We start from the raw sequence: 20235 nt of genomic DNA on the forward strand, positions 1-20235 counted from the left end.
CGGAGCGAGCGTCTCTCTGGATGTGGAGCTGTTCACGACCATGAAGCACCTGCTCGTCCTCAACATCACGCTCACCGCCGAGTCCGAGCGCAGCCACGAGAGCGACGGCAATAACAATACGAAAATTGACAATAACAGCCGCAGCAACATGGATAATGATGAAACCCAGAGTCACACAAGCAAAATTACCGACTGGATCAACAGCACTGGTCGAGACTGTAACCATGGCAACGGCATTCATCAGCCAGATCTCCATCAACACCAGAGTGATTTTTATTGTCATGATGGCTCCCCCTCCCCCTCCCACCCCCATCACTCCATCCCTCTCCACCTCCTCCACTCCCCCGATCAGTCCAGCTGCCGTCTGCACCTCCACCTCCACTGCCGCCTCCCCCCCACAGCAGGACAGTATCACCTCACGGCATCTGTCCTCTCCGCTCGTCATCCTTCGTCAGTGCTGCACTCGGATGCTTCTCCTCAGGCCTTCAAGGTGTATGAGCAGATCTGTGCCCTGAGGCCTTCTGGGAGCTGGACGTCAGCCGTTCGAACGCACATACAGTTCAGCCTGGAGGTCGTCAGCCATGGTGGCCGCATGGGGTCGAGAGTAATGTGGACTTTTAGTTTGGATAATAAAGTCGTAATAAACAGGACCACAGAGGAATGGCTCATTAACGTGTCTCTTGCATTAGCCGGGCGTTATGATGTCACAGTAGAGGCTTTGAACCCAGTCAGCCGGGCCTCATTCCAAACACACATCCTGGTTCAGGATCCCGTTGGAGAGCTGGAGTTGAGCGTTCCACGTGTGATCAGAACAAATCAGAGACAGGCGGTTTTATTTGGCGTCGCAGCAGGATCAAACGTGACCGTGTCTCTGCTGGTCAACGCAACGTTACTGTACAGAAACAGCAGCTACGCCACAGGAGAGGAGGCGGCGGCGCTTCTGCTTTTTGACCACGCCGGGACGTTTCCGTTTGAGATCAGAGCCGAGAATCAAGTGTCTTCTCGAAACAAGAGCGTCAGAGTGCGTGTTGAGGAAAACAGGAAGTCATCATCACAAGTTACAGTTGATCCAGACTGGGTACCATCCACCAGTGAAGGTCCCGCTCACAGCCTGGGTGGCAATGGTAAGTGGAGGGTTTCAAACTGAGCACTGCAAAAAAAAATGCAGTGCCGGATGTGGAAAAAATAAAAAAGAAGAATTATAAGGCATTTAAATAAGAAGTTTGGGCTTATTATTTTCGTAAATATATATAAAAAAAACGTAATTTCAGGATCGGCTTTTTTCCATATTTTTCCTTGATTTCTTAGAAAATAATTCATGGATCTTGATGAAAGAAAACAGACATGTTAAGGGGACTGCTATCTATCCATTTTTTGCAATTTGGTGCTGATTCAATTACAAATCTGAATCTATTGAATTTAAATGTGGTTTCATGAGGGGACTCTACAGAGGGCCATTCTAGTTTATTTTGAGACATCATTTTCAAAACAGTTGATATTTGTGAAGCATTATATAAAATAACATTTTGAACAGCTGATATCTGTTTTGTTCTAGCAGTCCGGATCTATGCAGAAAAATCGGCTTATCCCACAAACACAGATGTAACCTTCGTGGCTATGGCTGATGCACCAGAGACTGTGGAGTTCATGTGGCACTTTGGAGACTCCATGTCAGTCAGAACTACCTCAAGAACTGTCAACAAAAGATACAACAAACCTGGCAGGTACGAGTTAGAGAAAATATTCGAGTTTTTCCTTTTTTAATTGTAATACTGAGGTTCAATTAAGATTATTATATGTATTTTGTATGTGTCCGTTTTGCTTTTAAATGTGTCTTACCTATCAGGTTAAGAGCTTGTGCACAGACATGAATAAAGCTACTCACAAATCAAACCTCTCTTTTTTGTAGGTTTGATGTATTTGTGGAGATGTCTGCTGCTCAGGCATCCGTCACCTCTGACCTGCTCCCTCTGGTGGTCCAGAGAGCGGTGAAGCTCAACAGGCTCGTCCACCAGGCCTCGGTGCTGCAGAATCAGACGGTAACACTGAGCTGCCGGGTCAACGTGGGCACCGACCTCACCTTCCACTGGAGCTTCGGGGACGGCTCATCCAGGCTGGGACAGAGCACAGAGCAATACGTGTTCCACAGGTAACCCACAGAGTTTCACTTGATTTTGATGCTTACATGGACCACTTTCATTCTCATGTAAATCAGAAACATCTATCTATTTCAATATTCATATGTAATATTGTTCAATTCCTTATATCTATCTCTCTATAAATTATCATTATATTTCTGAGAATTGCCAACAACATTCTTATTATGGCCAAACAGAAACAAGCAACCCTCCACAGTCAAATTCACACCAGGCAATTTAGAGTGTCCAATTAACCCAACCTACATGTGTTTGGATTGTGGGAGGAAGCCACAGTATAGAGAAAACCTTGCAAACGCCACAGGGATAGACCATGGTTAGAACCCAGAACCTTCTTGCTGTGAGGCGACAGTGCCAATAACCAATGTACCACAGCGCCGCCCAATCTTGAATTCCCTCTCTCTTAATGAACCTAAATTTTATAAAGGAATTTTACTTTTTTTTTTAAAGAGCACAGATTTAGTCTCAGTCTGTCTGTATCGTTCTTTAAAGTAAATCTTCAATGGCCAATAGTGACCAATTTGTTCCTAAGCTCTTCAATTCCACATGCAGAAGTGTTCTTGGGCAAGATACTGAACCCCTATTATTGCCCCTGACATTTTATATATATTTATAGTATGAATGTGTATGAATGGCAAAACTATTCTGTGAAGGCTAGAAATAAATACAGACCATCACTGTATTGTGTGTTTGAGCCTGTGTACATTCACTGGATGTGCTTCTCTTTGCAGAACAGGGGAGTTCAGAGTCGAGGTGACTGCCTCTAACCTGGTCAGCTCCGCCTCTCTGAGCAGTCACATCTTTGTTGTGGAGCGACCGTGTCAGCCTCCACCGGTCAAAAACATGGGTCCTCCCAAACTACAGGTACATCACCAGCAGGGGTGTAGCCTCAGAAACATGCAAAGACAATGTAGCTAAAAACATAAAAGCCTCCTCTGTCTCTAGGTGCGTAGGTTTGAGGTTATCCGTCTGGGGGTGACCTACGAGACTGAAATTGACTGCGACACATCAGGAGGCCTTCAGTACACTTGGACTCTGCTGGACTCTGCAGGCCGGAGCGTCCGTCTGCCTCGCACAGACACACACAGACAGAGTCTCACACTGCAGAGCCACCTCCTGCAGTACGACACCTACAGCGCCACAGCCAGGGTGAGTAGCTGAGCTCGGTCATGCATGGAGGAGGAGCAGAAATGCATCTCTGGGGCTGTGTTTGAGGGAAAGAACCACAAAAAATATCTAAATTCGTTTAATGTTATTATTAATGTGAAGATATTGTGGTTTTTAGATTGTCTATGTGTAGCTGATGGCCTGAAATCAAATTCAAGGCCTGTTTAGAGGGGGAAATCGTGAGACTCCCAATCTGTACTTTGAGTAGAAAATTTGGATATGCATTAATCGTACTTTTACTTGAATATCCTTAATTTCTCTACAGGTCCAGGTCATCGGTAGTGTTGTGTATAGTAAATACAGTGTGAGGGTTCAGGTGATGCCGAGCCCTCCTGTGGTTTTTATCCAGGGTGGCACCAACGTCTTCATTAACAGCGGAAACGCCACCGTCATAACCCTGGATGGACAGAGATCTTACGACCCCGACTTCCCCATGAACCTGCTCAGGTAGAAACTGCGACAGAAAGGCAAAAATAATTGCTTTGTGCTCGTTTAGGAGTTTTCTAACATCTTCTTATTCTCTTATAGCTACAGCTGGACGTGCAAACCACTCAGCTCCATCAGCACCTCCTGTTTCAACCAACACATTTTCACCTCCTCGCCTGTGCTAACTGTTCCTGCTGGTTTCTTAAAACGTGACTTTGACCAGTTCCAGTTCACGCTCACCGTACGCAGCGGGGAGCGCTCAGCTTCCGCAGAGACCTTCCTCACAGTCAAACCAAATCTGATTGGGTGAGTTATAAATACTCACTGTGACCCAAGTATATTTATGGATGTGACTGATTGAACCGGAAAACCTGTGCCATTCATAGTCAAATCTAGTTGTGCATCTGTGCCCTGATTGGATATGGCAGCTAGCCACAATCCAAGAGTCAAAGACAGTGTTTATATAAATTAACATTTATTTGGCAAAGATACAAATAAAACCTATAAAAGTTTGTTATTCTCATCATAATTACTGTTATTACTTGGTAAAGTTGAGGATTCAATTGTTCTGAATTATTCAGATCAGGAGAGACAAACAAGGATGAGTTAATTGGAATAAAATCCAGCTTATTGTGAACTACCTGGACACTCAGGCCTTTTTATTTGGATCTGCACCAAATTACACATACTCGTTAATATCAGTCCTTCAAAAAATTTGAAAAATCTCTTTCACTGAGCTTCTTAGGTCACCAGATGATTTCTAATGAGTTATGTCAATGTTTCCAAAACAGGAAGTTGTCCATTTCCTGCCCTCGTTGCCAGGGCGATCAGGTGAACTGGGATCAGTGGTTCTCTGTCGACACCTGGTGTGAAGACTGTGATGTTTCCCTCGCTCACCTCACATACACCTGGAGTCTGTTCCTGGTTGACGCCTCCTCCAGACCTGTCATAGAAGGTAGAAGAAGAGCATCCTTATTCAACATAGTTAAAAATGAACTACATGTAAATGTCCACTCTTTTATTAACAAAAAATATACTTTGCCTCTTAACTGTTATATTCCAGTCCCATTTTGTTCCACAATGGATCTCGGTGCTCCCTCCACAATCATCGAGGATCAGACTGCTGAGACTTCCACCCTGAGTCTGTCTGACACATCACACAACGCCCGAACTGATCTCAGGACCCGGAGAATTGGAGTGAGAAGGCAATATCTTGGCCTGACTGACGGTGGGTTAAACAAAGCTGGTGTGTTATTAAATGCACTGAAGTTCGTGGGATAGAAAAGTGGAACCCCAGAGTCTGATTTGAGTCTGATTTGAGTCTTCAGGTCAGATGAATCACTCCGTCACCACTAAACCTGACTTCTCCTCTTCTTCAGATTCTCATCACATCACTCCTGTCAGCACAGGAACAGCAGGTTCAGGTTGTTTGGAATATATTTAATTTCATCCTGCTGCCTTGTTAGAAATGAAACTTCCTCTGAAATATTCCAAGATGTGTAAAAACATTGCAAAGCTTTGAGCCCTGGACATCAATATGAACATAAATATAAATAATAGAATGCAAAGTTAAAGTAACTGTAAAAATGGATCGTTTATGAATTATTTAACACCTTCCTCACTTTATCTCCAGGAGAGGAGCCCTCATATCATTCCCCAGGAGAGTTTCCCCCTGCGGAGCATCACCCCTCCACTGACTACCCGCCACTCACCCTTGACAGCAATGGCGACCTATATTCAGAGCAGTTTGGCCGAAGCGACATTATCAGTGAGTTCCCAGTTGACTCCGACGCCTCTGCTGAGTGGGAGTTTTCTTTTCCTGTCCTGGAGGCTGGGGACATGGAAGATCAAGGTGAGAAAGAAATGAAGTAAGACTGAAACATTAGAGCCAAATGAGGCAAAGCAAGGACTATTCAAAGCACTTTCACATTACACTATTCTTTACTTAAATATTTTTCAATTGGATTTTAAATTTGTACATGCAATTTAAAAATTTAAATTTGATGTATTCTTCACAGATGTATTTACAAAACAAAAGCCTTTGACGAAGCAAGGGAAACACATATAGCGGTACATTAAAAGAGGAAAACAAATAAATTCTTGTTTAAAATAAAACTGTATTGCTTCTACTTGTACAGTTGATTCAGAATGGTGCTTTATGAATAATATTCAAATTTTCATTAACATGGTCTGTGCGTGTGCATTAAAGCTGAGTTTGTTACAGAGTCAGATTACGATGTTCACTCCCCACATGCAGAGGAAGGAGATCCTGGGAGCTCTGCAGGAAGACCCACAGGTGCCGTACACATCTGTTTTTGCCCTTGGAGTCACTACCAGTGTGAAATGTTGTGTACTTACTCGTGTGTATCTCCAGGTGTGGATGGTGAAACATTCAGTCCAGCAGAGAATGAATCTGAGGGCAGTAATCTGGTGGTTTCCAGACCCTCTGTCCTGATCCAGGAGACAACTTTACTTGACTTGCCCCGAGACCCAGTGGACGGAGACGTTTTCAAGTCCTACACTTACACAGGTGTCTTATTTAAGAAACTTGCCCCCACACATTCATTCTCCTTGTCACTCTGTATCTTAAATAATCTTTCTCTGTAGGAATTTCCTCCTCAACGCTCAGGGTCAGACCCTTCAGTCTGAGGCCGGGGAGCAGATACATGTTGGAGGTCGCAGCCAGTAAGTTCCACCAAAGCGTTTTTAACAAAGAACCATGACAGACCGAACACACGGAACGCAAGCAATAAACATGAACTTGAAAGTCAGATTCTGTACAGTCCAATATAAATCTTAAATCTGTCATAATCAATCAGGATGATCAGGATCCGATCCTAAATTGAAACAGTTCTTCCTTGGGTCAGGCTCCACCTTCCCACAAGATGTCTCTGATATCGGTTTAGTTTATCTAACAAACCAACAAATGAAAAAGAAAACATACAAGTCTTTCTTCTCTTAGACACAGGATCTTATTTGAGTAGGTGGTCCTTCAGTGTAGTTTCTAAAAGAATGTGACCATATGCGGCCCAGACCACCTCCACATGTGGTTCGAGTGATCAGATCTAAATGCGTCTTGGTGCGTTCACATCTGCTCTTAAAGCCCAGGACACGTGTTCATGCCAGGTATGAACTAGGAGAGAGGTGAAACTCTCACCAAAATGCAGTCCCCCTTGATTTATTTTCCCATTGATATTTAAAAGGATGAAAGTGAAATCTGGTGATAATCCCATCTGCCTGTTGCCTGTGTTACTCAGTATGTCGGAACAGTGTTGTCGGCCGGACTCAGCTGTTCTTGAAAACCAAGCCTGCTCCAGAGGGCGTGAAGTGCCAGGTGCAGCCGGTCAGAGGGACGGAGCTACACACACACTTCAGCATCTTCTGCACGTCAGGGAAAGAGGTGCCAGCTGTCACACACATACTCACGCAGGCGCACACACGCACACAAACATACACGCTCGCACACACACACATAAACTAAGCATTTCTAATTCATCACACCTAAAGATTCTTCTGAATGAGTTGAGTGTTTTAGTTTCTTTGAAAAAAAAAGCATAACTTCAGTTTCTAACTCTATCTTGTGATATTTACAACTGAAAAAAATGGGAAACCTTTTCTTGGAAATTTGGCTTCATTCAATAATTCACGGCTACATTACCTTAAATTACACCTGTCTTAAAGCTTAATAATAATGACAAGTTAAAGATTTATAAAATTTTTTTTATAAATCTTTGATTTCTTAAATTGTGCCCTGCATATCAACCGTGTGTGTGTGTGTGAAGGATCTACTGTATGAGTACAGCTTCAGTGTGGGAGGCAGACCCCGTAGGGTGCTGTACCAGGGGAGAGATTTCCAATACTACTTCAGCCTTCCTGCAGGTGACGCCAGTGATGACTATAAAGGTATAAAACACACAATTTTTTTTGACATTTTTCTTCAGATTTCCCACCAACTAAGTAAAACATTCTGTTGTTGTTTCCATAGCAACTATTTACACTGAAATCCGAAGCAGCACTTCTGGGACGGCCACTGAACCCTGTCCCGTCAGCGTCCGAGTCCAGCCAAGCTTCCTCAGAGACACATCCTCCCATCAGGACCCTGACCTCGAGCTGTAAGAATAAAAAATCACCAGATCCTCACATCACATGAGGATTCAAAGACTTGAAACTTTAGGATTTGTTTTGTTTGTGTGCAGAATATTGTTGTGTATCAGTAACTCTGTCTCTCCAGGTCAGCGGCAGGCCTGAGGAACCTGTCGGCTCTGCTGCAGCTTGGGAACAGTCATGAGGTTCGTAACTACGTCAGTGTTCTCTCCACCGTCCTGAATAGACTCAGCCTGGACGCCGAGATCAACACACATGCACAGAGACTCATCCGCAACGTGCTCATTTGCACAGTGTGTGAGCTCGAGAGCGGTGCAGCGGAACAGGTACACACACACATACACACACACATACACAGACTGACACTGGACTTTGAACAAATAACCTCTTAATCTCCTTCTTTGTTTGTGTCTTTCAACGACACATATTTAAACACATGTGATTTAATCCGCAGGAGTCAATGGTTGACAACATCTGCGTTTTAAAAGACCTGTTACAAGTTTCAAATCAGGTTGGTGGAGGACGATCATCTTTTATCAGGACTGTCACTAAAAATAAAGAGAGATGATGCATTTTTTTGACTTGTTTTGATGTGTTTAGGTTTCTTTAGCAAGTGTCCGACACGTGACACTTCACATTCAGACCATCTCAGACCTGTTTTTGGACTCCAGCGCTTCACTCCGATATCATCTGGACCACGAGACCCTCGAAACTCTGCTCGTCCTGCTGTCGTACGTCCTGCAGGCTGCTGTCTCAGATCATAGCAACACACCCGAAACACCCAACATGGGCAATATCACACAGGTGCTGGAGTCAGACTCTGTAAATACCATTGCGTCTCCCAGGAGCTGCATACCAGCATCCTCCAGTGTTCCCATCAAACAGGTAGGATCAATTCCAGCAGAGCAAAGGACACGGCTTGTTGATGATATTCTGCAGACTGCCTCAGACCTGATGCTGGTGAGTGAAAATAAACCAGTTTTGTTCATTCTCTTTGTTCTACCTCGCCCAACTCTTGTCCTATCTCTTGAATTTGCAGAAGTACATTTTCCTGCACAAGGTCCAGCAGCACGGAGTCAGCACAGGCCTCCTCTCTTTATTCGCTGCAAACCAAAACCAAACCTCCACGGTCATCAGCAGCGGCTCAACCACCTTCTACCTGCCTCCTCCCCTGATCCAGCTTTTGTTTGTGCATGGCAGTGGAGCAGCAGAGGGCGCGCAGCGGCAGCCATGTGTTGTCAGCGTGTTGACCACATTCACCCTCAACCCTTACACCTGCGCCCACAGTCCCACACAGGTGAAAGGCCACCGATATACGGACATTAAGTTCCTCTGCAGCCGTTTATTACAGTTTCTTTGTTACATTACATTTCATTTAGCTGATGCTTTTATCCAATGACTTACAATCAGTGCAATCAACAAAATACACAAATTGACAGGATTGGTTTCTGATTGGTTTGTGACATCGCAAACTCTGGCTGTTTGGCATTTGATTACAGCAGTGTTAGGGTGGATATACTCACTGGATAGACTGGTTATTTCAACCAAAATATGTTAACTCATATAAAAGGCACAATGGGAACATTTAAGTTTTTCAGTGGAGGGGGACTTGTAATAAGTTTGACCTGAATCTCTTATTCCCTCTGGTGATTTGCAGCTCACTGGACCAGTGGTTGACTTGAGTCTGTACAAGTGCAGCGGGAGGAGAAAGATCCCTGTCCGTTCCCTCAATCAGCCAATCGACATCAAGCTGCAGCATCCACCCGGAAACGTGAGTGAAATAGTTTGGACCGGTTGAACAGATGAAAGTTGGTGACCAGTAACGTGATAACATGTTAGTTATTAAAGAAAATAATGTAAGAAGTGATTGTTGAACTTCACCAACTTGTGATCACATCTTTACTGCAGAAGAGCTCCGTGCGTGAGTTCGTCCTCCTCCGCAGCCAGGTCAACTACCACAGCTTCAACATCACCAGTGACCATCTGCAGCAGGTCATCCAGCTGAGCGTGGCGTTCACGCCGCCGCCCGACAGAGTGTTTCCCATCATGCTGCTCTTCAGGTAGACTTGGATTATTGTTTCACTGGTATACGCTCGTAGTAACAGCAACGTAACAACGTAGATCTTGAGATCTTGAATGCGAGACAAACCAAGATGCTCTGTTGTGACAGTATGTTCGAGAGGCCGTCTCCCAGCATTCACCTCCTGCAAAGGACTCATCACTGGGAAAGCAACAACATATGTATCACTCTGCCCTCGTCCTACCTCAACGGTAAAAGCTTTCTTCTACATCCTGTTGTTTACATCTCTTAAGTGACCGATCATTCCATTAGGTTTATATGAAATTAATCATTCATTCAAACACATTCAATTAAATCCTCATTGTTTGTATGCAGTTGAGAGGTTAAACAAGGCTTGAGGAGATGATAATAAAATATTAATGACTAGTAATGATGAGATAACAAATAAACACATCTGAGAGGTGATGAGTATTTGTGTAACACTCAAATCTCCCACCTCCAGCTGCAGGGGTCGGTCACCTGGCTCTGCTGAATGCTCATTTTGGGAAAGAGCGCAGACACAAGCAGCTGAGTGAAGAGATCAGCTACAGTCTCTCTGTGGTCAGCAGTCAATGTTTGACCTGGGACGGCCACCAGGGGGCCTGGACACATCTGGGCTGCAGGACACAGCAAGAAGACACAACAGCTGCTGTCAACTGCAGGTAAGACATGCACATGAGACCTTCACAGAGATAAACAAACACTGACACTGAAGACAAGCAACATATATTTTGCTGTGCTTGTCTCAGTTGTCACCAGTTGAGGCCTCTGACCGTGGTGCAGCACCAGATCCAGACCAGACATGACACAGCTGATCTGGACCCTTTCCTAAGGTGACCTCATCCTCCTCAGGCTTGAATGACATACTCAAATAAACAGAGAGAAAACAAATGTTGGGGATTTTCTAAACTTGTCATCCTCCTGTGCGTTGTCTCTTTCTCTCCATCTCTTCAGTGTGTCCCGAGATCTGACTGTGCTGGTCGTCATGCTGCTGTGTGTGTGCCTGTACATCCCCGGGCTGGTGGCGTGCAAGACAGCTGACGACTTCTCTGAGAAGAATGGAAGGGTCCATTATCTTTCTGACAACTCTCCATTGGACCCACATCTTTATGCTGTAACCATCCACACTGGTGTCTGCTCTGCAGCCAGTATGAGCGCCAAGGTGACGCCATCATTTCTTCTTAATTCATCTTCAACAGCAGCGATACTCATATTGTATTTTACTGCACATAAATGTTGGTGGGTGGGTGGGTGGGTAGAGTACTTATTTGTGTCTGTATGCTCATCAGGTGTACATAAAGCTTTACGGTGAAGATGGGATCTCACACACAAGAGAACTAAAAGTCCCAGGATGCACTCTGTTCAGGAGAAACTCTCAGGACACATTTATAGTGAGGTAAAATCCTCCAAAATCTCCAAATCTGAGTTTTGAAAAGATGAATTTCAGAATTTCTTAAGGTTTACAAATTAAATCAATGATATTCATTTTACTACTTAATACTACATAGTGTGATCTTTGTCTCTAACACCACAGTGCAGCAGACAGCTTGGGCTCCGTGTGGAGGGTTCACATCTGGCACGACGGCTCTGGACCTTCCCCAAACTGGTACCTCAAACATGTGGAGGTATCTGAGGTAAGGACCACATGCTCTGTGTTTACGGATGTGTTCTGTGTTCGGACCATCAGGATGACCTGTTTGTCTACTTTTAACCCAGGTGACCAGTGGGCATGTAAAGGGACGCGTGTGGCTCTTCGTGGGTCAGTGCTGGTTGGCCGTGAACAAAGGTGATGGCCAGGTGGAGAGAACGCTGAGTGTTTGCACCCACGGAATAGGCTTTGCTAAGGTAGAACGCTCATGCACATCTGAACACTCACACTTTTATTCTCTACTCACACGTGACACTGGGTCTCCACCTGTCTCCTTGCAGATGTTGTGCTTTAAATTATCCGACTTCTTGGCCGACTTCCACATCTGGATGTCTGTGTACCGCTGCCCCTGCCCTAACTTGTTCACCCACACTCAAAGACTCAGTGTGTGTCTGCTGCTGCTGTTGGGGTACGCATGTGTCAACACACTCATCATATCTCAAACGGATGATCAGGTAATTTTCTCAGTTAAAGTCAAAGTTCTGAATTTGTTGTATGAGCGTCTCCTCTACAGCCGTCATTTCTAGTCACTTGTCCACAGCTACCGATGGAGATGGGTATTCTCGACGTATCCGCCGTCTCTGTGACAACAGGACTGTTGAGTGTGGTGGCAGTGTTGCCCGGAACAACAGTGATATCTTTTCTGTTTCGACTGCATGACGTCAAGCTGACAAGGTCGGGAGCCCAACACGCAAAAGGCAGAAAGACTGAGAATGCTGACTCTGAAGGTGAAGGTTGGACTTCTGCACATAATCTATCCTCTTTCTCAACGTTATATGAACATGAATTTCCTTTCTTTCTCAACTTTTCTTCCAAAACACCATTAGAGCTGCAGGTCAACAGTCAATTAGCTCTAACAAACATAAACATGAGCATAAAAAGCATTCAACCACACATATAATACATATAAAAACCTAGAAACGCATTGTTTAGTTTATTATTTGTTTATTTATGAAAACGTATTACATTCACTTTGTTTGCTAGCATTAGCATGGCTGTAACAACAGTGATACATTCAAACACCTGTTTATAGGTAACTTAGAATAACAGGGTGATATAACAAACATTACCTGGTTCCCACTACAGCTCGGTGCTCAATAATCCATTCAAAATTTACAACAAGTCTTTACAACAAATCTTAACAACAACTCTTTCTCCGGTTAAGAGACGATCACCTGTGGCATAATCAACTTCCTGTTTCTGTGTATTCTACTTCTTGGGCGGTGAGCAAATCAGCTCATAGGTGCATTACCGCCACCTTCTGGACAGGAGTGTGGAGCAGTAGATTGGCCTCAGACAAAACCAAACTAGAATTGAATTATTTTCTATAGTCCTGTTTCTCTTAAGCAGGTCATTAGAAGATGATGTATATTACTCAATGTCTTTTCTTACCAATTTTATAATGTAATATTTAGCTTTTCGTCTATTAATCTTGATATTAATTCCTTTCTTTGTTCATTATAAACTCACGAAAACACCCAAAACGTCAATAAAAAGGCATTATCAATAAGAGTTACTTACACCAACCTTTATGTATTATTCCAAGTTTGAGTTAGATATTTTTTCTTATTTCGTCGCACATATCTAAATATTGTCCTGTCTCTTCAAAGATGCCCTTCCACAAAATCACAGTGGGTTCCATCCCTCCTGGAGCCGTGTGCAGCGGTGGATGCAAGAAACCTGGAGGAAGAAATACCAGGTCACTGAGCATCCATCTTTTGTTCTTTCTTTTTCTATGTCTTTGGGCATTTTTCATCCCCATTCCTCAACTTTCTTTTTCTGCGCTGCAGGGAACAAACTTGCTCCCACTGTCCACTGCGATGCTGGAAAATAAAGAACCTGAACACCAACCAGATGTGATGGTAAGAAAGGACGATGATCCGGCAGTTGAGAGCAGCGTGGGACTAGCGATTCGGAATTTGTCGTTGATTATAAAAGGGGAAAATGATGATCGAGGAACTCTGGGAAAAGAAATTCATCTTTCAAGTGAAAGTAACAAGTTCTGTGGGACCCAGAAAGATGTTTTGTCTGTATGTATGAGAGAGGAAGATCAAGACAAGAAGCCGAAAGAAGATCCTCAAGGAAACCGTTTCCATGTAATGAACAAACTGAACAGGAGAAGAGTTGGACGAGCATCCCGGTGGTGTCAATCATTGGCCTGGACCCTCTGTCTGCTGCTGTCCCTCTCCTGTCTGGTGCTGTCTGCAGTGCTGGGAATGAGGTAGTAGCCGTGTGATGCCGTTAAATGGATTATTGCTGAAATATATGAGAGATGGATTATTGATTTACTGGGTCTGTGTGTGATGGGTCAGATTCAGCAGCAGCAAGGTTTTGCTTTGGATGCACTCCCTATTTTTCTCCCTGGTTTCTTGCATCTTCTTCATCCAGCCGGCCGCGGTAAATAAATAACTACCTGCTCTGGCTACATGCATTTTAAATAAATAAAGACATAATCCATAACCCTACTTTATAATGAAAGGTCTTTGTAATGGAGATATATTTCTTCTTCTTTTCCAGATACTCACTGTAGCAGTGATCGTCTCCTGTCGGTACAGAAACAGAACCGACTTTCATACTTTCTCCACAATTAAAGAGTTTGAGATTCAACTGTGCAGCCACAGTGGTGCTGACCGACCAGAGGAGCAGTTCAGGCCTCCTGCTTTCCCTCAGGACACAAGCTCATCCCTCAACAAGGTAACAACCACAATCTGTTATTTACATCTGTTATGTTATTTTCCACTGAAACATCTAGTTATCTTTTTCTGATTTATGGACAGCTGCTTGCTGCTCGTCAGCGAGCACGCTACCTGCGTCTTGTGCGGCCGCCGGCTCCAGCAGAGCTGAGGAGAAGTTGTGGGAGGAGAAGAAGAGAGACTCTCATCCAAGACACTCTCAGGTGTGTGTGTGTGTGTGTGTGTATGCATGGCCGGCTGTCTATAAGAAGAATTATTCATTTTTTCCTTTGTCTTCCAGGGATTTGTGCATCTGTGTCTCCATGATCGCCCTGATGCTGTGTGTGACATATGGCAGCTCATTCAGTCACCATTATCACCTCAATAAAGCTGTCAGAAAACAGTTTATACGGTAATACACACAAATACACACACACACACACACACACACACACACACACACACACACACACACACACATGCACTCTCTTTGTCTCTAAAACATCACAAACACTCCAAAATCTTTTTTACTCTTTCAACAGGAATGCTGATAATGACTTTATGTCCATAAGAACACATGAGGACTGGTGGAGGTGGACAGAGACCAGTCTGCTCAATCTGCTGTACAAGAATGCATCCACAAAAACTGAGGTAAAAAATGCCTCAAACGTCTTAAGACGATCCTGTCTCGTGTGACCTGGTGAAACAGTTCTGCTCTCATTCTGTCAGGAATTGTTATTTAGCTCGACCATGTGTGCAAATCTATTCTTACCTATTAAAAATGGTAAAAGATCTTATTCTATATTTTATCAATATAAATCCCAACCTGATGGTGTGTTGTCATTCAGCAGTCACACATCCTGATGGGAGAGCCAATCCTGTGGAAGTCAGAGGCATCGAGCTCGTTCCAGGAGCAGGTACGTAATAAAAAGAAGGTGTGACCTTATGAAAAATATAGTGATGACATAATGATTTAAAAATGTACACAGTGAAAGTGATGGTGTTAATGTTCGTTCCACAATAAGTAAGGTATGTTATACTATATGTTTTATAATAGTAGTTTAAGAAAAAGCATCCACATCAGTCTGGACATGACTTGTATTTCTCTGATTTCGAGCAAATAATAAACTTAATGCTATTTACTAAATATCGTTCACTACCCTCTCCTGTAGGGGGCACTCCTTTACAAATATACAGATGAGTCCACTGGTGGATTCCATTTGTTTTCAATGTAGAGTGTAGAGTTTCTTTAAAATCCTCATACTGAGTTTTTAGTTTTAACATCAAAATCAAGTTTTCAATACAGCAGCAGCAGTTTTTAGGCTGTGAATGATGATGAATGTGTCTTTATCCCGACAAGTTTTTTTTGTTAATATATTTCTTTACTATAACTTTATTGAAGTTATCAAACAATGATATTTTCTGCATTTTATTCAGATTGTGTGTACTGTGTGTGACTATTCAGGTTCCCAGTGCGACTTTTGTACCAGGACGTCTTCACTCATTCTTCTCAAGGAGCAGAGCATCCACTAACCCTCACTCCATTTTCATGGTTCCCACGGCAACTGCCCAGAAGACATGTGGTGGCCTGGGCTGCTACTCGGGGCAGAGTACTGCAATTGGCTTAGGCCACACAAAGTGAGAGTTACACAGACACCCACATGGTGGAGGAGATCTCTGAAATAATTTTTCACAGGAGCAGTTATATTTCATCCCAGTGATATTCAGTGTCATCGTCATCATCAGGTCGGACGCCACATCCAAACTGAATGTCCTGCAGTCAGCCGGATGGCTGGGCAGAAGGACGGTGGCCTTGAAGGTCCAGTTCACCTTTTACAGCCCTGCACCCAACTTGTTCACCAGTGTGACCCTGCTCACTGAGCAGAGCTCCCCCCGAGTCCTGGTGCCCTCTTCTAAAGTGCAGTCTGTCAGGGTGTACCACTCTCCTGCTGTGTGGGACTATGTTGTTATGGTGTGCCAGGTAAAATACTCCATTTCTATTTATTATATATCTTTATAATAGAAATGATAAATTATAAACAAAGAAGGATTCTAAAATATGACACGTCTCGTCATATTTTAGACCAGTTTCTGTCACAAGCCTAAAGGTTTTTTCATGTTTCCTCTTCCTCCCCTCTAGCTCATCTTCCTCCTTCTGTCTCTACTGCAACTCTGTCTTCAAGTTAGCACAGTGAAGCAGCAAGGGCTGATGGGATACTGGAGGAGACCCCGCAACTGGCTAGAAGTATATAAGAAATACAGCACTTATATATTCAATTAGGAAATTTGACCCATGCCACATTCTAGATACTGTCCACTTGATGAATAACTTTTAATATGTGCACATGGTATGGCCATCTTCTATATGAACAAAAATAGTTTGACGACTGTAAAAGCATCAGAAATTGTTTTAATAACTGGGATATCCTGACAAATCGTGTCTAATCATGTTCATCATCTATTTAAAGAATTTATAGAAACGCCCTCATGAAGACGCTATAGAGCTTCCACGGCAACCAAGAACATTTACAGACTCTTTCATACCAGATGCAATAATTCATAACCAACATTCCCATTTGAATCTTAACTGTCATTGTTGTATTGTACAGGCAAAAAGAAAGATAGTAATTCCAAGATAATAATCAGACTTAAACAGCTGGACCACATGCACACACACACGCGGCCCCGCACCGTGCAAACAAGTTCACTGTGACCGAGCTGCAAGGGCAAACTAACCTGTAGCTGTTAAACCAACACACCTCTTAAGTAAACCACACAGAAATAAAAGGAACTGAAGGTCAAAGCACACAGCAGAGGTTTTAATATGAATGTGAAATAAAGAAATATACCTCCCTCTCTCTTTTTCAGCTCACTCTCCTGACAGTGACCCTCGTGTATTATGTTTATTACATCTATCACTCCGTCATCATCATGGAGGCTGTGGAGCTGCTGCAGGGACACAGAGGACATGTGGATGTCAGCTTCCTGGCTTCATGGGAACAAGTAAGAAAGAGGCAAAAAAAACAGAAAGCAGGGAAAGAGAGAGATAAGAACTTTCAAAAGCATTTCATTCCTTGTCCTGTTTTAATTTATTATAACACCCATGAAAAATGAAAGGGTCATTTTGTTTACAATCATTCTTAGTAGTTTATTGAGAAAACATTGTTCCATTTGTCCAAGGTTTGTTGTGTTCGCAAAACACGCCCTTAATAAATGCACAAGGAGAATTCAACTGTCAGGTCCTGCTGTGTGAGTGAGAGATCACAATGTGGGTAATTGAAGAGGAGAGCGATGCTTTCCAGTTATGACAAATGTGTCTCTGTCTCCGCAGGACGTTCGTGCTCTGCGTGGCGTTACACTTTTCCTTCTCACCTTGAAGTGTGTGACTGTGCTGAGCGTGAGCAGGACCTTGGCTTCCTCTGCTGCCCTGCTCACTCGCTCCCTCTCCGGCCTCTTCTGGCCAATGGTAAACACAAAGAGAAACAGGTCAATGTAGAAAAGTGTCAAAATATTAATAAGTGAACAAGCTAAATAAATATAATCAAATATAAGAATAGTAATGACTTAAAGATAAGGAAATGTAAATAGAAGAACCTGACCAATATGGATATTTCGGGGCCAATGCCGATGCCAATATTAGGAAGTAAAAATTACATTTACTACATTTATTACATAAAAAACATATTTGCACATATCAGCAAATATAAAAAAAGATACTGATATATCAGAGAAAGACTTATATTGGCCGAACAATATGTATATATATATACAGACACTCAATGTCCCTGCAATGCTTATTTCAATATTTTCACCCTCCTCCTAAATTGTGGATTTGGTTAGATCCTTATGCTTAACTCCTAACACAGACTCACCTTCATATGGTCCTAGTTTTCAGGTCTGATCCTGTTGGTGGCGCTGTCCTGTGCTGGGAATCTTATCTTTGCACAAAGCTCCTGGGCTTTCAGCTCGCTTCCTCGCTCCCTTCAGACTCTGCTCTGTCACTTCTGGGCTCTCAGACCCAGCAGGAGCCTCCATCGCGTTCTCTCTGGACGAGACTTCCTGTACAGTGGAGCTCTCTATCTGTCTTCCACTGTGGTGTGGACAGCAGGGGTAAATATTTAGAACATGTATATATGCAAAATCATGAATGAATAGAAAGAAGACTGGCTGCACGGCTTCAGTGCAAGAAAATCTGTCAGAGTCGAGTTCACTGTTTGGAGTTTTTGTTACAGGTTCTGGGTTTGGTGTCCGCCGTGGTCAGAGTTGCCAAAAGACCTCAGAGCAGGTGGGACGTCTTCACCGGGGCAGAATTAGCCCGTTACGTCAGACGGAGGATTTCTGAGGTCACTGGGCAGCGTGAACTCAAATGGATCGATGACCACGTGGAGAGCAGAGTGAGGAGGAAGCTGCTTAGGCCTTTAAATCACAATTTCATGAGGTTCACTCTTTGGCTGTGTGAATACATATCACCACATCCTCCCACCTCCATATCCAACCTGATCTTTGACTTTTTAGTTTGATCCATGTTCCATCCACTAACATGGAGGAGCCAGGATTTAGGAATTACAGTATACTTGAGCCAGCCAACAGGCGCCGATCAAGGCACATTGGTTTCACATTTGGGGAGCTGGCATGTCGTCCATCTTTTTAAACAGTTCATTTAATGTTCCTGGCTACTTAAGATGTTGCGTAGCATTTTCAAAATCAGCATCAATAGACAAACTATATTGATGTAATTACAGTAAATAGACAAACAATAACAAAAGTGTGGTGAGGGTTACAGATCTCTGGACTATTTTGTTTTTTCAGACTTACTACCTTGAAGAGTTTGAGAGCCTGGTGGACGAGCTGCTGTTCAGACTCGACGCCCTCTCCAACTGCTTGCACCACACGCTTCCTCTGAAAGTCCATCACGACGCGTTGGAGCAGAGTGCCGTCACCTCACCTGTACAGGAACCCTCCAACACGGACACACATGTGAGTCAGCCTCATATGTCCAACACGCAACACATGCTGTGCCTGCACCCACACATACTGTACATCTTTGTGTTTCTTTTACAGGTCTTGGTGAGAAGACTTGTGGCACAAGAAACAATCAGGTATTTACATTTGTTCTTAACACAATATTTAAATATCGTAAATTACAAATGTATTAATGGTACGTTTTTTCTGACACTGCATTACCAGGTCTGAGCTTGAGATGCTGCAGCTAGGAGGCCAACAGAGAAATTATCACTCCTCGGACGTTGTTTTACCATTTGATAATCTGCAGAAAACTGGAGAAATTCATGAAGAAAGTCCAAATGAGAGAAAGCTCCAGACTTATTCAAGGGGACAAAACTGCTTGTCCCGCCCAGATTCGACATCACTCATCAGGATATGGACAGAAGATGATCTGGAGAAGCAAACACAGAGTAAAACTCGGGCGACCCACACAGAGGTGGTGGTGGAGGTTCTGGTGCACGAGGAGCCTGGAAGTTCAGAAAAACCGGAGGTTAGGAAGGTGTAGCAGGTTCTTCAGGCTCAGACACTGCAAGTAATTCAAATGATTAAAAGTCTTAAAAGTCTGCATTGTAACTGAAATAACCCCTGATCCCTTATGAGCAGTTAATGACTTTGTGACTGATTAATGAACAATTCATCAAAATGGTATATAAATCAAATACAAGCCTTTGTGATCAATAAATTAATTTATTTTGTGTTCAAGCTTACAAGACAAAATCATAAAAGCAAGTAAAAAATAGTTTATGTCAAGAAATACATAAACAATTAAACACATCAATGTAATGTAACAGGGTGACTTAAAAAATAAAAGTAAGTGTGGAGCACAATCACAACCATTTAAACCTCATACCCAGATAAATAAATAAATAACTATGTAAAGTAATGATAAAGTTCAAATATTGATCAGATACATCATCCCCGAATAAAAGATGAAAACTATCCAATAACATCCTCCAACGTATGTGACCGAGGAGTTGAGTGGCGACTTGTGATTGGAGG

At 43.2% G+C, this 20235-nt stretch overlaps 1 protein-coding gene across 1 annotated transcript; it reads left to right on the top strand.

Moving 5' to 3' along the window:
* The first annotated feature begins 40 nt into the window (after positions 1–40).
* LOC133933061 (polycystin-1-like protein 1) lies at positions 41–19927 on the top strand. The gene is made up of 52 exons (XM_062380014.1): positions 41–218; positions 456–604; positions 767–1124; positions 1556–1724; positions 1910–2149; positions 2888–3020; positions 3102–3305; positions 3589–3770; positions 3852–4055; positions 4541–4704; positions 4813–4977; positions 5383–5601; positions 5974–6045; positions 6124–6279; positions 6357–6434; positions 7007–7149; positions 7532–7652; positions 7735–7861; positions 7981–8179; positions 8308–8364; positions 8454–8813; positions 8893–9127; positions 9494–9624; positions 9762–9913; positions 10024–10124; positions 10376–10574; positions 10662–10745; positions 10867–11074; positions 11202–11308; positions 11447–11546; positions 11629–11757; positions 11842–12015; positions 12102–12288; positions 13171–13259; positions 13351–13622; positions 13677–13781; positions 13873–13957; positions 14078–14254; positions 14338–14456; positions 14534–14644; positions 14775–14883; positions 15081–15149; positions 15698–15870; positions 15979–16213; positions 16373–16477; positions 17101–17235; positions 17564–17698; positions 18121–18342; positions 18465–18626; positions 19042–19209; positions 19294–19331; positions 19420–19927. Exons 1-52 carry the CDS (start codon positions 41–43, stop codon positions 19739–19741), a joined length of 8316 nt encoding a protein of 2771 aa, XP_062235998.1. The 3' UTR covers positions 19742–19927.
* Positions 19928–20235: the final 308 nt, after the last annotated feature.

Source organism: Platichthys flesus, chromosome 21 (genome assembly GCF_949316205.1).
Source record: "Platichthys flesus chromosome 21, fPlaFle2.1, whole genome shotgun sequence".
NCBI lineage: Eukaryota > Metazoa > Chordata > Actinopteri > Pleuronectiformes > Pleuronectidae > Platichthys > Platichthys flesus.